Genomic DNA, 17,968 nt, shown 5'->3' on the forward strand with positions numbered 1-17,968 from the left:
CTTTACAGGGATCCTGCTTGGCTGAGTTCATTTGTGAAAGCTGTGCATTGATTGCAGTGCTCTTATTCCCATTTTTACTCTGTAAAACACCGAAACACTTTTGCTACTGCGTGTTATTCTTGAGAGTGACAGGAATTTAATTATAGTAACTAAATGTGACTACAATACAGATCTGAGTTCGTTATAATCATACATAAAAGTCAGATTTCACTCTTTTACCATCTTAGCAATGTATTATTTTTCCATTTCTTTTTCTGGTGTAATTATTGTTATTATTGCCTCCTGTTACCTTTGTAATCATATCTTACGTGATACTTTTGCTGGTCTGCTCAAACCAACATTGCACAGGATTAGAAAATGAAGAAGAATCATAAAGAATTAAAATAAAATAAAACTTTTATGTCAATATACTGATACAGACTGGTGCAAAAGTCTTGAGTCAACCCTAGTTTCTTTATAGTTCCCTATCTGAAAGTCTTAAAGCTATTCTTTGGCTGCTTTTTCACTCATTTTAGTCCAATCTTTGTACCTGAGCCAAAGTCATCTAACACTGACCTATCAATCATTCAATTATAAAAAAAAGACACCTCACTCAAACTTATTCAAGAAGAGTAGGATCATCTTGAAATCTCAAATGCTCTTCATGAAACCTGGGGAACTATTCTTGAAGACTACCTATAGAAACAACAAGAAAGTCCGGGCTGTGATGATGAATAAAGGCGGTCATACCAAATATTCACTCTTAAAAACTCTGTTTTACCCTATATATTTTATTTCCAGGTATGTTTGCACGTTTCAATAATTCACGGCATCGATTTCTAATCGTTCTAACAAAATATAAAGAAATGAGGGTTGGCATGAGATTTTAGGACATTACTTTTTCACTTTTTCATTACTTTACTAGGCCGACACATCTGGGATCACTTTGACTTTTATGTGAATGAACTAAAACAAGTTTGACACCACTGCCTCATTAACAGGTCCAGTATTCTGTAAACAGAGAAAGTATTCAGTATTTAACTTAGACCAAGATTTTCTCTTATTTAATGCTGACAGTATTGAGGGTTTTAGTAAAGGCCAATTTTATTTATTTATTAACTAGTTTTAATCATTTTGGCCTGCGACATTCTTAATATAGCAGGTCTTGACTGTAATTTAGGGTGACAGGAGCATCTTGTTTGTGCGTCTTTCAGATGCCTGCAAAAACAAAAAAGTTTCAATCAAAACCTGGAGCTCTGTCTAACTTATTGTCTTCTTGTAAACTTCTCACTAACTTTATTCATTCTTCAAACTCAGAGTGAAGAGCTAAATATGAAGCTTGCCTCAGGAGGCTGATGAACTCCTCTGACTCCTTGCTTAATTGGTTTTGCAAAATCTTGCCATTTGAGTGAAACACATTGTAACTGCTGTTGCCTGGCAGCAGAGGAAGGCACATCGAAGTCTCGTGGGATTACAGCTAAAGGGTGCGTGAATGCGACCCGAAGTTACCTGTTTTCAACCACCCAAATCCGAAAAAACACAAACACGACTCTCCCAACTGCCTCTGCGACTGATCCAAACACGCCGCTTTCCCTGTTTGCTTCACCGCCTTTGATGGCCTCTGAGTAACTTGGAGGAGCAGTTGGAAGAAGCCCCTTTGAAACCTCTCGGGTCAGCTTGTCATAATCACGCCTTCTCGCGCTGACACAGACAGATGAGGAAAACCTTTGAAAATTTCTTTGTTCTCCACTGTCAGAGTCGACAACAGGGCATCCAGCAGGCCAGGCCTCGCAATCTGGAAGAAGGATCGCAGCCAATTTGAGGCCAAGTCAATCAGCACAGTATCAGAGGGAGTGCCTCACCGTGGTTGATAATCTCCCCGGAGAACATGCTCTTTTCAAGCCTTTGGTTCATTAACTCTCGAACCAGTTGCGGTCCAGCCTCGGCTCCTTTGTGTTGGGACGCGTGTGTGTTCTCATTAAAATCAAAGGATCCCGAACAATGGCGCCTACCACGGACCCCCATCAACCTGCCTCATCTGGAACAAGTGAAGCTGTTTCACTCCTTTATAAACCAGCACAAGTACAACCACAATGCCAAGTCATATTATGTCCTCCTCTGGATGTGAGAGAGAAAAAAAATACCACATTCATATTTAATTATTTAAAAGCAACATTTTTCAAATGTAAGCTTGGAGATATACAGCTTGTTGTTTAATTAGGGCATCAGACTATGCGCCCTATATACACTGCTCAAAAAAAAATTAAAAGGGGACATTTTGAGAACAAAAGAAAAAAAAATCATGCTGATATCTGTACTGGTTAGGACTGGGTAGTGCTTTAGGAATGAATGAATGCCACAGTGTGTAAGCAGAGTTGAAAACTATCAGCCTACAAAGTGAAAAAAAACCCAAAAGTGATCACATAATTCGACCATCATTGATGCTGACAGCAGCCAAATGAAAAAGTGGTGGAATACAGTCAAAAAGTTCCTCAGAGGATGAATTATGAGTTTGTAATTCCCTGATTTTCACCATTTAGTCAAACGTTTTTTCTTGGCCTTTGCATTATTTAAACAGCAACAAGCTAACAATTGTGCCACTTAAAATTAATTGTAAGAGCACTGCTCTGATCCACTGCACTGTGGCCTTTTCAGCATCTCTTTTAGTGTCAAACACAAAGGTGTTTGTAGCAAATCCTATAAGTCCTGTAAGTTGCGAAGTGGGGTCTTTGTGGATCAAACTTGCTTTTCCAGCGTATCCAAGCAGTGGGGAATATGGAGGATAATAAACACTCTTAGAGCTCTTAGTCATGTTCTTCAGACTATCCCAGAACAGCATCTGCAGTGCAGCCTAGCAGATTATCCTGCAGCAAGACACCCCTTCCATAAGACAGTATTCATGGTCATGTAGACAGTAGGTATCAAGGTAATATACAAAAATCTCCCAGCAGAATATTGCACTGAGCCTTATTCTTGAAATACAGTCAGTGTGGACACTTGACTAGTATTTGTCTGCAGTCCCAAATGCTCTGCTCTGTTTTTACAACCTTTCCACAGGCTTGGCTTTCCTTGGACCGCATTTGGTACATCATACCAAAATAAGTGTTATATTACAGCATCTATCAGTGAGGTTTTTTTAACCACAACCATTCATTTATACTCCACAATGTATGCTTGCCCACCACTGAAAAAGCAAAAGGGCCTCTTTGGTTTGGTTTGTCTGTTCTTGGGTACTTGAGAAACACGGCAGTGCAACACAGTCGACTAAAAGAAGAGAACCTGTTCCCTCCTTAGAAAGAAAGGACTCATTCAGAGGTAAGAGTAACACAGTGATTCTCATTCTCAGGTGATTACAAACTAATAAAAATTTAACTGAATATTAAATTAATTTTCTGCCAATATATTCTTCTAAATTCTGCACACTGGACCAAAATAGCACTTGCCATTGCATGACCTCATAGAGATCAAATGGATGAAAACTCATATATTTTGGATAATTAAGGGGAATTCTAAATCTGTTCAATAGAACTGATCAAATTGACAGATTTTACAATTTGCACAAATAAACAGATAAAGGAGATCTCGTGGTACATGTTTCAAAAGCTTTTATATTTGTCAGTCCCTCATGTTGTCCACTTAGTCAATTTGTCAATTAGTTTATTGTCAAAAGCTTGCATTTCACTTCAGTTGATTGAATATGCAGTCCCAACTCTTGATGCAGGCTTACTGACAGCACTAATTTCGCCCAAGGACAAAGATGAAGGCTGGTTCTCAAAGGAAAATCCTCGGTCACTTGTGTGCACCATGGAAATGCCAGCTGACAATGTGACCTCCCTCCATCTGCTTCTGATAACCACCACAGAATAAAGCACTGCATATCAATTACACATGCCAGTGTAACACCACAGAAAGGTTAAACATGGAATCTCTGCATGGTTGAAGAGATGGAAGATGAGGATGCAGATGAAAAGTCCCATCGCAGAAAACAGAAGGTATAGCACATTAAGCACATAAGGTTGTTCAGCACTTTAAATGCACTTTAAAATGTTTGGCTTCTGTTAAAACAAGTGCTTTCCTCTCTTGCAAATGTGTTGGAGATGAGGACTCAAAAGAGTCATACTAGTGCTTTCCTGGTGAAATACTGCCATCTGCAGGCAATACTGGAAGCAACTGTAGGATGAAGTGCAAAGGATGCAAGAACAACTGAAGACCAAAGACGGAAAGAAGTTTTTTTTTTTTCCTCAGTAATAAGAAAAAAAAAAATGTCATAAAACTGATTGATTTTGTGTTTGAACTCTTCATTTTCACGTGGAAAAATAAGTGTCCTTGTCCAGCTGGTCAATAATGGCCATCAGGCTTTAATTGCTGTGGTGTAATGCCACCACTAGAGGGCGAAAGTTGCTAATGAAGCCACCGGAAGTTGGTTTGTTGACATCTGTAGCAGATTCGCTGTTTCAGGCAGCTACAGGAATGAATGTGACTGACGCGCACGGCGGTGATCTGAGTCGAGGTCTGGAGGAGGTTCCCGTTTTATTTGAAGGACTGGCATTTCATACTTTTCAGGTAACGATACTTTAACTCGCTTTTCTCTCTATTTGAACACGTTTGAGCATTTCAAAACACTGCACCGATATTTTAGCCGCTATGTTTAGCTAGCTTAGTGTAAGGGTGGTTAAAATAGAAGTAGTTCTTGCCTTTTTATTAATGTGGTGACACTAAAACTTTAATTAAACGTGTTGTAAGTTAAGACAAACAGCAACGATACAGGCCAATTACTATTTTTCCTAGTGGTGTTTAGATTAATCATGGGACATCGGAATTTTTAATTAAACTTGGTGGGAACACAAAAAACATAACATAAAAAGCTTTTTAAAACATCTCAGATTAACTGTCCTGTGGATATGTAACTATAAATAAGTAGTACGTAGCTGTACAATATATGGACAAAGCCACTGGGCCAAAACCGCTTGGGCAACTTTTATACACTATGATCCTCAGCACTTAGTGACGTGGCCTGTCACTTAATGGCGTTAGTAAGTTCCTAAACCCTTGCACTTTGCAGCATCAACACTACTTACAGTTGATCATGGAATATCTTTAAAAGAAGAAATTTCAAGAACTGACGTGTTGCAATGATGGTATCCTGTTGCAATACCACACCGGAATTTATTGAGGTCTTTACAAAGACCCATTCATTCACAAATGTTTTTAACAGCAGACAGCATGGCTAGAAGCATGATTTTTATACACCTGTGGTCATGAGATTCAGATATTAAGAGGTAGTGTCCAATACTTTGGTCCGTATAACGTATTTTGGATGAGACACACACAAAAATATGCAAATATAATCAAAATGTGAGCACTAATATTCCCTCCATTTCTCAGAAACTCGTCCTTTTAGTTTTACGTCAATGCTCGAGCCTGTGCCAGCTGTCATAAAGGCACAGGTACAACATGAACGCATAAAATAGTGTTTTTAGTTTGCTGTAACAGGTAGCCACACACCATTATCCAAAAGTAGTCATTAGCAATTCTAATCGCTAATGCTGCCATCAGCTGTTTACTGGGTGGTTAATATTTTAACACCTTGCAATTATAACACTTCATTTCAGTCTTGACACAAATGAAAAACTAATGTTACTGTCTGTGTGTCTTGTTTAAACCGAAACTGCTGGAACTACATATTTTTTAATAATAAATAAAGGGCCAGTAATTACCAGGAGTGGAAGGAAAGTGTTTTGGTCAAAATGTAATGATTAAGCCATCGTTAACATTAGCTTTCAAAGTTGAGTTCAAGCTTCATATTCACCACGCATCATACGAACAGTTGTATTCAGCCAACATGAGTGTTTTTATTATGTTCTAATCATCAGAAAGCTCACAAGATGTCCGAGTGAAGTGCCAATCACCGTATGTGTAGGTTGTTACATTACACATTTATATAGTGTACATGCTTATTAGATGGAATTTGAATACATTTGTATTACACTGGAATTACTTCTACAATTCCCCTCCCCTAATATTGACTTTGTGGCCGTGGCCTCGATGACAGCTCAAACTGAGATCACAAATTAAAACTGACGTGCAGTGAGAGTGGACTTTGAATCACAGCTCCTCTCTCTACCTTCTGTTCATGCCCTGTGCAAACATGGACATAAAGTAGATGCATGCCAAAGAGATGTATGGTGGTGCTGCTCCAGGTCACCAGTGTAACTCTCATTTATATGATTTTGAGTGTTGATACCAATGTTATGTTATTTTAGAGTTTCAAAAAAGACTAATACTGTGTAAACGGATCAGCCAAACAAACAGAAACAATGCTGTAATTCATTTATGCCATTTAAAAGATGAGTATAAAAGTAACCGAGTGATCTAGAAAACCCTCAGTGTCAAAAACCTCCTAAAATCCTGGTGGTTTTTAGCACTTTTAAATGCAACACATTGTTTTACCAACAGATGGCAGCAAAGCATCACAGCCACATTACCAACACGCAGTACAAGAAATAACTGCCTCCTAAACTTCAACTCCTTACTCGTGATGCTCCAGAGGACATATTATGATTGTGTGTGTGGATGTGGTTGTTAATGGAGGTTGACAGTTTTCAGATACTTAAAAGTCTTGTATGCTTAAACAAACTGTCCAAAAAAAACCAAAAGAATTTGATTACTATCTGTGGATTGTCTTCTTCATCTGTATTGTTTTACACAATTTCCACAAGTTGTTGTTTTTTTTGTTTTGTTTTTTAAATTGCAACGCTCATTGTATCTTTATGTTGTCTTTCAGTACTCTCCAGATAACGTTCAGGGGCCAGGATCCACTGAAGACCCCAGTGAAGTTACCCTTCCTGGATGCTCCTGCCTTTCCCACTCGTGCTGCATTGACAGCTGTTCCTGCCTGCAGACCCATGGCCAGACGTATGACAGCACAGGCACGCTGCTCAACCTCAACAGAACAGACTTGGGTTTCTGCTCACCTGTATTTGAGTGTAATGCCCTTTGCACCTGCAGTGACGATTGCTCTAACCGGGTGGTGCAGAGAGGGCTGCGGTTTAGGTTGCAAGTGTACAAAACCCGGGACAGGGGCTGGGGAGCCCGGACACTAGAGAAAATCTCACACGGGGCATTTGTATGTGAGTATGCAGGGGAGGTGATCAGTTTTGAGGAGGCCAGGCGCCGACAGCTTGCCCAGAGGTCTGAAGAAAATAATTACATTATCGCTGTAAGGGAGCACGCGGGCACGGGCTCCGTCACTGAGACGTTTGTGGACCCCGCCCAGGTGGGAAACGTGGGTCGCTTTCTCAACCACTCCTGCATGCCCAATCTGGTCATGGTGCCAGTGCGTGTGCACTCTGTAATTCCCAGATTGGCGCTGTTTGCTGGACGGGACATTGAAGCTCAGGAGGAGCTGACATTCGACTACTCAGGAGGATACAGTAACCAGCGTCCTGCAGAGCTGCTGCCCATGCAAAGCGATGGCGCCGCACAGGCCAGGAGGACAGATGGACTCCAGAAGAAAGTGTGTCGCTGTGGTTCCAACAACTGCACACAATTCCTTCCTCTGGATTTATCCATTCTCAGCTGAAATTATCATGAACATTGGGGAAAGATTACTGTAAAACAGAGACCTTCAGCTTTTCTTTTCTTTTGTTCTGATGCTTATTAATTCATGTCTTTGTGTTCTTAAAATCTTCATTAATTCAGCTGCTTGTTAGCACAAGACAACGCAGCATGTTGGTGGCTCCATGAACACAATGAGCTGGATGAGTCATGTCTGTGCCCATCTCTGCTTCCTTCCTGTTTGGTCCCCTGAGTGTCTGCTGACCTGCCACTGTCTTAATGCCGTCTCCCACTAACTGCGAGATGATGCAATGAAAACAAGAACAATTAGATTCTTGCTGACATTCTTATCTGTTCTTTCACTTGTATAATCTATTTCATGTATTAGGACAGGCTTGTTCCCAGGTGATTTACAGTCTTATAGTTATTGTCCTGTCCTGGCCCATTTCTCACACCATACATGATTCTGGAAGAAGTAGTGAAGTCATTTGCACTGGCAGGTGTGAAAGAATGATGTTTAATAGGTTTCCTTTTATAGTCACATAGGATCGAGATTGGAACCTCTGGTAGAGCTCAGTGCAAGTAAAGACGTGAGATGTTTTATTCCAAAAAGGAAAACTCACATAAAAGGTGATAATTGTCATTTGTCTCCATCTGCTTGACATGTCTCTGTTGTCGTTGTGCTACACAGCCACCTTTCATAGATATCCTCAGCTTCTCATCGCACTCAAACCTCAAGAGAAGTGGGACCAATTAAAAAGAGCCGCGGGGTATAGTTTATATAGAAACAGACCTTATTCCCCTGTCGGAGGGGGGGGCAAGGTGTCCCACTTAAGTGTGACCATTCTGAAATCAGAACCTTCTCTCAATCTGCCCCATTTCTAGTCTAGACCTGCTTTCATCTTATTAATATCCACATCTGGGTTAATTAGGATGGAGACCATGTTTCATCCAGAAATGGGACCAGTACTCCAGCCACAGTGGGGCTGAGAAAGACTAGCGGCAGTGGTGGTGGTGGTGGAAGGAGTGGCAGTCTTCTGTTAATTGGAGACCGCTGTCAAGTTGATTGGTTTTCGTGTCACCCAGTGGAGAAGCAAAGTGCCGTATCAACCTATATTCCTTCCTCTCTTAGGGTTACCTGGAATTCTTTCTGTTCGTTGAGCCTAATCTGATCCACGTTCAAACTTAAAGGAGTCATTTGGATTTCTAATATTTTTCTTCCAAAGAGTTGGATGAGAAGATCCCTTGCATCAGTCTGGACATTTGAAAAACACCCCAGCTTTAAAGCATTTTTAAAATGTGCTAAATTAAACTTTGGGTATTATAAAAAAAATACACAACATGTCTGACACCTCCCCTGTCTGACTCCAGTAACACAGTACAAATGTCCAGTGTTATACAGCAGATGCTAACATGTAGCATGTAGTCAGAAATAGCCAGGCAAAGTGTCTGGATGCTGCTGAGCCTGTGGCCTTGGACTCAACATTAACAGAGAAATGCAGAACAGGAGTAATTGTGCATATGTAACATAAAAGAGAAGAGTGTACAAAGTTATACATCATATTATATATCATTTGTATAACTCGTGTGTGCAGCATCTGCTATGTCTTTAGTTTAAGGTCAAGTCCTTAGAATTCTTCTGGTCTTTTCTTTGTTTTGCCTTTGTGAAAAATTAGATTCCACTGTCAGTGCAAACAAAAAAAGACAAAAAACAAAAAAAAGAACAGAGTGTAAGAAGAAAAACAATCGGTCTTCAAAATCATGACTCATGTCATTTTATTTTGAGTCAATGTCCCTGGAATCCCCATGGCAACCGGCTGTGTGTACAGGCGGTGGTTTGGACAGCAGCGGTTGGTTCAGAGGTGCACGATGGATGAGCTCAAATCCTGGCTGCTACATGTATGGCTCCTTTCCAGGGTTGTCACCTAGCAACCAGCAGTTAATAATCACATGAGGTGAACTTCCCTACCAGACACCCTCCCAGCTCCCTCCACCAGTCGGGGGAAAAAAATAAGCCAAACATGCTTTACAGTGCCATGTCACTGTGGGACTGGATTTTGACCGTAGACTGCGGTCATTGTTTCTGCATGTGTGTGGTAGCGGCTTGAATCAGTGTTCAGGACAAATCAAGAAACTGGAATGTCCAAAAAATTCCACAATAGGATGACGTGCTGTTTCATACCAGTGTGACTAAAATGTACTCTTTTGGATCTTTTCGAGAATTTTTGGTATTTATTTTATGAAATGTTACTTGGATATCTGCATAAAGAACTTCTGCTAACATAACTTCAAAGTGAGACTGTGCAACCTTTGACAGTACACATTCTTTTTTGTAGCGGGTCATTCATAAATTAAATAGCTCTGAATACTAAAAACATGCACTACAGCTCTATATTGGGTTTCTATGTGGTGTCAGAATCCTAAATTGGGAAATTTAAGAACATGTCAAAATACAGCATTCAAGTTATTGCTGTGTAACTGAAATTAGTTAACCGACTCCAAGAATTTATTGCTGCGTTAGAATGGCGCAGATAAACATGTCATGGGTTATCGCTGAAGTAAAACAAAAAGCAAACACTGTAGCTGGGTAGATGGCATGTTTGTACCTTCCTGTTTATGATCTTTGTTATCTCAGAGTGCCTCATGATGATGGATTTAGTAACGGTTAATTCATCATAGAAATAAGTTTCATGTCTTTTCTGTAGAAAGTTCAGTGACAATTTTAACACTGTCTCTTTTGCAAAGGGTAAACAAGCAGTTAGTCACCATACTTAGCATTAGGACAGAAAATGGCTTCCCGCAATGCACTATTTCTTCTTCACTCATCTCTTTGTCACTCTGTGTTTATACAAAACGCTGCTCAGAATCAGAAAGGGTTTTATTGCCAAATGTTGAGCAGGTTTACAACATTAGGAAATTGCTGCGGTACTTAGTGCAAACATACTGTCATATAACGCTTAAATAAACATAAAAATAAGAATTAAAAGTGCTAACTAGATAGATATATATACATGAGTGCAGGTGATGATCAGTGCCAAACATGGAATGATGCAGTGAACACAGTGTAGGGTCATGTGTTAGGGGTGGGAACAGTCATATTGTTATTGTTCATGAGTCCAACAGCAGAGGGGAAGAAACTGTTCTTATGGCGAGAGGTTCTGGTGCAAATGGACCGGAGCCTCCTGCCTGAGGGGAGCAGGTCAAACAGACTGTGTCCAGGGTGAGAAGGGTCAGCTGAGATCCGAGCTGCACGCCCCAGTGTCCTGGAGGTGTACAGGTCCTGCAGAGATGGGAGTCTGCAGCCAATCACCTTCTCAGCAGAGCGCACAACACGCTGCAGTCTCTGTTTGTCCCTGATAGTGGCTCCAGCGTACCACACGGTGATGGAGGAGGTGAGGATGGACTCGATGATTGCAGTGTAGAATTGCATCATCGTCCGTGTTGGCAGGTTGAATTTCTTCAGCTGCCTCAGGAAGTACATCCTCTGCTGGGCTTTCTTAATCACGGAGGTGATGGTGGGCTCACACTTCAGGTCCTGGGTGATGGTGGTATCCAGGAAGCGGAATGAGTCCACAGAGGTGATGAGGGTGTCAGTCAGGATGATGGGGGGGAGTGGGGCTGTGTGCTTCCTGAAGTCCACAATAATCTCCACTGTCTTCTGGGCATTCAGCACCAGGTTGTTGTGGCTGCACCAGGACACCAGACATTCAACCTCCCTCCTGTAGGCAGACTCATCCCCGTCCGAGATGAGTCCAATAACGGTGGTGTCATCTGCAAACTTGATTAGCTTGACAGACTGGTGGGTGGAGGTGCAGCAGTTGGTGTACAGGGAGAAGAGAGAATCATTAGTTATGTTTAATTCTTCGCTCCCTTCTTCCACGAGTCTTTTGTCCTGTCTCTCTCCCCTCACCCCCAACCATTCCCAGCTGATGCCCCTCCCTGAGCCTGGTTCTGCTGGAGGTTTCTTCCTGTTAAAAGTGAGTTTTTCCTTCCCACTGCTGCCAAGTGCTTGCCCATAAGTTGGGGTTTTCTCTCTGTTATTGTAGGGTCTCCACCTTACAGAATAAAGCAGCTTGAGGTGACTCATGCTGCGATTTGGCGCTATATAAATAGACTAGAATTGAACTCAGAGATGAATAGAAGAGTACAGTGCTGTCAGAGCACTCAGTCTTCCTTTAAGAACAATTCTTCATTCTTCTATATAATATGTCTGTTTTCATCATGACACCTCTGCTTCACTGCCCCCACTTTGATTTGGCCTGATAGGCTTTACCTAAATGTCTTGCCTGGTGTAGCTCGAAAGGACAAAAGATAAGGTACACCTTGATCCTTATGTGAGCAATGCATCACATTGATAAAGGAGCGAGACACTATTTAAGGGTGAATGAACAGTGGAGAAATTACAACTGGCAGTCCATTTGTTCAGAAGTGGGGCACCTCTCTGATGAGGGAGCAGATGTCCTTGTCTTGAATCCCGCAGCCAAATCAAGGGGAAAAGAAAAAATGACAGATATCTGCGGGGCCTCATATGTCAAAGGCATTTCAAATTCCAGTTTGGGACACATTTTAAAACTCTTGACTTTGTTGTTTCAGTGTTAAGAGAAGACATATTTTAATCTGCAGTCTCTTTCAACAACACGTCATTAATTCTAATGTGTTTTAAAGAACTTGACAACACCTGACTAGCTGTGCTCTCTCAGGTTGTAGCAGAACACATAAAACATTGGCCTTTGTGCTGACATAATTGTCGAATGTGTGAAATAAGTTGTTTTTTGTTCTCATTGAAGCCATCAGAGCAAAGTATCTCAACGTTCAATAGGACTGCTGGCTGCTCTTCTGAGGAGTCACAGTAGTTTTTTTCCTTCCCTCCCCCTGTCGTGCTCTGATCTAGCGGAGTAAATTGCAATTTGCAGTTTCACTTCAGTGTTAAAGGAAGGTAGCGTTAAAGAGGGTTTTCAACGTGGCTCCTCCCTTCACAGATGTGAAGTTAAATTTGGCCCAGGGCACCTGCAGCAAGCTCAGCAGGAAGTTCTGGAGCCCAAGAAGCACCCGCCTCCACAGCTGCACTCAGTACTGATCAGAACACCACATATGTGCATTTTTTCTACTCTTACATACAACAAGTTGTTAACCAGACCTGTCCTTTGGAGTGTATTATTACTTTAGGAAATGCTTCAGCGAAACGTCACACCATTATTAGTGTGACTTAAATTGAAGGGCGACTCTTGAAAGGATGGATATCAGTTTTAGAGAACCTGAAAATAACCGGTTTAATCACAACCTCACTTATGCCAAGGATTTCCACTGATATAATCACTGTCATTATTTTCCACTGCAATCACAAGCTTTGCTTAATGACCCGCTGTTTCACAGGTTTAAACGCTTGGTTGAGCAAGAGTGCGTGTCGGCATAAGACAACTCATCTGCAGGCTATTACACTTAAGGATATTTAAATCATGTGCAGCAGTTCACTGAAAAATATAAGCCCCAGTTCCATTATTGGTCTTGTCATATCTTTCCACCATATAACAGAGACTAAGTTTAGTAAGCTGCTACTTTATAGCATGCAGTGAAAGTGAAGCTGGAGTCCTCCCATCCTCCTGATCCTAATGATTACCCGTCTTTAAAACAGCTTATGGAACATGTTCTCCAGGTTAAATAAGTGACTTCAGACCACTGTCTCCTCCTCCAGATATTGTTTCCCTCAGTGGGACTGGGTCACACAGGAAACTCTGCTAACGTCCACCTGTGCACATCAGACGCCTGGGAGACATATGGATACGGAGTGTCATATTGATTATGCCGTAACCAAGGTGACGTGGTGAAGTGATCCTCTGGTCTGGGCACATTGCTTTTGAAGAGGAGACTCATCGGCCATGAAATATCCAAAGCACACTTCTATCTAGATGCTATCAGACTCACTGTTACATTTTTTTTTTAGAGTGAGTGGGTTACATTTGCTATAAATTGAATATAGATCCAGCACAAAATGATTTTTCTTATATGAAAAAAAAATCACAAGGCCTAATTAGAAAATCTCTGCAGCTGGTCTAATCAGACTATTTCCATTGGGGATATGCAGGCCATTATACCAGCATAATTATCTGGTATTTTTAGGGAGGTAGATCTCTACTTTATGCCCCAGTGTCTTACTAATACCTGTTGTCTTACAGGCTATAAAATAGCTAGGATCTGTATTTCTTTACAGCTTTGAGATGAAAAAAAATCTCTTATCTTATCTCCTTCTGGTTAATTATGTTCTCCTATTTCACTTCTTTTGCTGTCATTGGTCAACCACTAAGCACGTACAGGAAGCTTCCTCCGAGCAGCTTGCTTTCATGCATCGTTGGGGCTGCCAACTACCCTGCTTACCACTTGTCTGCATGTGGTTCTGTGTGTGCAATCTGACTAAAACTGAAGTACCATGTGTGGACTCGACTCCACGGGGGTGTGATGTCATTCACAGCCTGCATACGTCACGTACTGAAAAAGGCTGGGAGACCAGGAGAGGAAAGCAGATTGTTGTCTCTTTTCAGACTTTGCAAGAAGATCCTGTGCTCAGTTAGTGTGTTTTTACACCACATTTGTTTACGGCACATTTGTTTACGCCATCTGCCGCACAGTTGTGCATGTTGCATGCTGATATTGACTAAGCTATTGGTTTAGGAAGTCCAATAAAAATAATTTCCGTTGGGATTCAGAAGTAGTATTAAAAAAGCACCAGGAGTCAGCCAACCTAAAACAGAAATGAGCCTTTATAAGCTGATGCAACAAACTGAGAAACACAAAGCAAGAACCTGGTACAGGAACACTGGAGAGGCTACACAAAACAGGGTAAAGAAGGGACTAGTACATGCACACACATACACACTGGGTGACTGGTGATTAGGCATAGGTGGGAAATAAATACGTGAAGCTAAGACAGTGGGACAGGCAGTCATGGAGGATGGAAAGGAAGAAATAGTATCACAACAGGACACATAATAAAACATGCCGTCAAAGTAAAAACAGGAAATAACTAACTTCACTTCTTAGTGTTAGAAAATACCACTGCAAGAGAATCTCGAAACAAAACCAAACAAAGAAGTATAACAGGAACCATGACAGTGAAGTTCTACCAGTATTCTACATTTAGCTTGAAATTGCTAATAAGTCATTATCTGTGGTTCTTGCTCCCAGTGGCTTCATGCCTTGAGTGGTTTCCTGTCCCAGATCCACAACACCAATAAGAGAGTGATAGGGTTACAGAGCCCTCCTTTCCTCCTTTTTTCAACACTGTAGAGCTGATGTGGACTTGGGAACTTAACGTTATAACAGTGAACACTCTGTCACCAAGAAATGATCTAAACTGAGCTGTTGCCTTTTAATATATCTTTTCCTCAATTTCCCCTATTTTGCTTGTATACCATCATTTCTGATGAATGCGGGGCTTGGTTTCGCAAGCGTGGCCCACACAGGGCCTATCAGCGGCTCAGAAGAGAATACTACCAGCCATTGTGCCTACACATTGCTGCAAAGGGAAGGCCTGGAATCTGCATGAGAATACTCGCTGTAACACATGCACAATGATGAGTCTCACAATCTCTGCTCCCACACAGATGGTCGCTGCATTTTGTCATCCCACTGTCTCCGTTGCACTCCCAGCATGCAGATGTTGTATTTGCTAATTTGATAGTCATTTGTAAATTTAGTGCATCTCCGTCAGCTACGAGATGAATCACCCGTCCTTCCAACCAATCTTGGGTTCTTGTCCACGACCCTTAAATTACACGAGAGATCAAGCTGTCTCCACACCTATCCTGCCTCATATCTATCTATACCGCGGAGTCTGTTGTGTTCATGCATCCTATGTGTGAGTGTGTGTGTGTCTTCCTGGAGCACGTGACTTCTTCACGTTAAAGGAGGCTACTAGAATTAAAACGCTGACCAAAGGAACCCAGAGAATAAAGAGGGCACTGTGTTAACCAAGCTACAAATCAAGCCATTTCTGACATCGTTTTCTGCAATTCACAAAACACAGCAGCAGTTGTGTCCAGTTTTATATTTATAAACTTCCTCCCTAGCCAGTCGTCTGTACAGTGTATCCATGACAACTGAGTACTCAGTGATTTGTGTTCAACTTCACTTAATGTCAAATTCAACCAAAGCTTCTAAATATTTTAGAGTAAAGAAAGGTTAGTGTCTGATGTCGTGAAGTCCTGACAGTGATGCTGAGAGACAAGTCACCCACCTCCCATCTGTCCCCCAATGATTCGGGCAGTCTGTTTTTACATTGTGGTTTTTAATGCTCTTTTGATCGAGATTGTTTCATAGTTGGGTAACGATGATGGATTGGACAGCCGTTAAGCTGGAAGAGCAATTCACTGTACAGAAAGTGACGTAACACACGCAGTAATAATAAGTGGTTTTGTACAAGTAGACTGCGAGATGTGGTCAACACAAAGAATACAGAGCATAAGAGCATGAATATCAGAGGGGTTTTGGCCTTAGATAGCTCTACTACATAACAACATGCAGCCATTTACATCTGAAAGACCCCGCTGTGTGTGTAAAAAGCAAATGTGGAATGTAGAAAGTGAAAAGAAGCACTTTTATGGTAATGGACACTTATCCAACCCCATTTAGTCCTCTTACAATCTCTCCACATCCGGTAGCTAAGAAACCAAATCAAGAGCTAATTGATGGGCTTGGTTAATACCACTGGGCCCATTTTTGGGATGAAAGTGCTCTTTCTCCTCGTACATCTCTTGCTTCCTCATTGAAATTGCAATTATGACTCATTATGAATTAATCAAGCTTTTAAGGCTTTTCAGATATTCGTGTTTTGGAAGAATTGCTAGGATCACTTTAAGGACTTTCTCCTTCCTATTTTTTTTATTAATCTTTGTAAATTTGGCATCTGGCAGTGCTTACAACTATTTCAGTGCACAGAAGAGTCTGTTCCAGTTCAGTAGCCTAAAATGACACACTGTGGTTTTACTGGGTCGCTGCAAAAAAAAAAAAAAAAAAAAATAGATCACTCAAAATTGACTGAGAGAGACTGAGGTTGTGAGGTTGCCAAAGCTTACCTTACAAATTTAAAAACTTGTTGGCAAGTAGGCAGGTCCATCTCTGTTTCTAGGATGCATAGACCATTTAATTTAATGGAAGCAAAGCAAATAAATACATTACAAACCCAGGAATCTGACTGCTTGCGACTGAATCAGTGTTCCTGACAGGAGGCTGCCCACACAATGGATGTCTTTATCTCGTGTCCTTTCACTTTGGCATGCACAGCATGACCCCCTCTTTACAAGGCAGTGTGATTGCCTCTGTTTTTGACATCATATACGTAAAATAATGTAGACACTAAAAAATCAAACAAACAAAAAAACAAGTCACATGGATGTGACCCCCCCCCCAGAGATATGTTTACTAGTCCAGAACACGTGTCTATGGGTTTTATTTGTATTCAAAAGGCTTACGGCATGTGATATTACAGACGTTTTATCAGTGTTAGTTATGGGGTGGCTGTAGCTCAGGCGGTAGAGCAGGTCGTTTGCTTATCGGAAGGTTGTAAGTTCGATATCCTGACTGCTCCAGTCTACATGCCAAATGGGCAGGATGCTAACCCTGAGTTGCTCTCTGATGCATCTCTTGGAATATCAATGTTAGATAGAAAGAGTGTTTGTGTTAGGCAAGTTACATAATGTACTTTGAGTGCTCGGATAGAGTACCATTTATCTACAGAGTATTTAAAAGACACCATAGTTTCTTCATTCTTATGGCTAATTATACATTTTTAAAATATATACATATTTTACTTTTTTATTATTATGCCACTGGGCATGAATACATTGTATTTATTTACAATAATTAAGGTCACGTATTTCCGCTCCAGGTTGAAAATTGTTTCTGTTTTTGAGTTAAATGCCTAAAGAACTACATTACCCAAGAAGCACTGCCGTATTATAAATAGTAACGAAAGGGGCGTTCCTGCGGTGACATGTGGAGGAGGTAAGAAGAGGATTGTTGCCGAGGACGCATTCAGCTGTCAGAGATAACGTCGCTCAGGCTGCTCTTACCTGGAGTTTCACTGCCATGGACTTAACCGAGGATAGGACTGTGGAAATTATCCCGTGCTGACCCACTTCTTCCCGCGGTTCTCTCTGCCTCTATCCTTTGACGCCTTCATTTTAGTTCTGTCAGGTAAAGTCCTTGCCTGTGCGCGCTAGTTTTTTTTTCCAGGCTCGGGCTTTGTTCATTTTGTCACTGAGATGCAAGCATCCCTGTCAAGGAAGTAGCCCACGCGCTCGTTTGTTTCTGTTGTCTTGCTGCAGCTCGTGCGACCTGACATGTAATGTAGCTAGAATGCTCGTGCAACTCGGTTCAAATGTGCCACGAGACGTTTAAATTAGTTTACGTGCTTTGACACAGGGCAGTAGAGAAGGGA

The 17,968-nt window shown here is 41.3% G+C and overlaps 2 protein-coding genes across 4 annotated transcripts in view; both read left to right on the top strand.

The window, feature by feature from the left end:
• Nucleotides 1–4,412: 4,412 nt before the first annotated feature.
• setmar (SET domain and mariner transposase fusion gene) lies at nucleotides 4,413–9,906 on the top strand. The gene is made up of 2 exons (XM_080892355.1): nucleotides 4,413–4,542; nucleotides 6,764–9,906. The coding sequence occupies exons 1-2, from the start codon at nucleotides 4,450–4,452 to the stop codon at nucleotides 7,559–7,561; spliced, it is 891 nt and encodes a 296-aa protein (XP_080748481.1). The 5' UTR covers nucleotides 4,413–4,449; the 3' UTR covers nucleotides 7,562–9,906.
• Nucleotides 9,907–17,547: 7,641 nt separating this feature from the next.
• Nucleotides 17,548–17,968, top strand: part of itpr1b (inositol 1,4,5-trisphosphate receptor, type 1b) — an 81,965-nt gene continuing 81,544 nt past the window's right edge. For all 3 annotated transcript variants that reach the window (XM_080892528.1, XM_080892529.1, XM_080892530.1), the window contains exon 1: nucleotides 17,548–17,724. The gene's annotated coding sequence lies outside the window, so the exon portion shown is untranslated. The remainder of the gene's footprint in view (nucleotides 17,725–17,968) is intronic.

This window comes from Rhamphochromis sp. 'chilingali' (assembly GCF_963969265.1).
Source record: "Rhamphochromis sp. 'chilingali' genome assembly, chromosome: 9".
NCBI lineage: Eukaryota > Metazoa > Chordata > Actinopteri > Cichliformes > Cichlidae > Rhamphochromis > Rhamphochromis sp. 'chilingali'.

Bases quoted from the DNA above. Each gene is read 5' to 3' on its own strand.
- setmar (XM_080892355.1), top strand. From the start codon at position 4,450: ATGAATGTGACTGACGCGCACGGCGGTGATCTGAGTCGAGGTCTGGAG. The intron at 4,543-6,763 runs GTAACGATACTT...GTTGTCTTTCAG, and splicing joins TGGCATTTCATACTTTTCAG to TACTCTCCAGATAACGTTCA.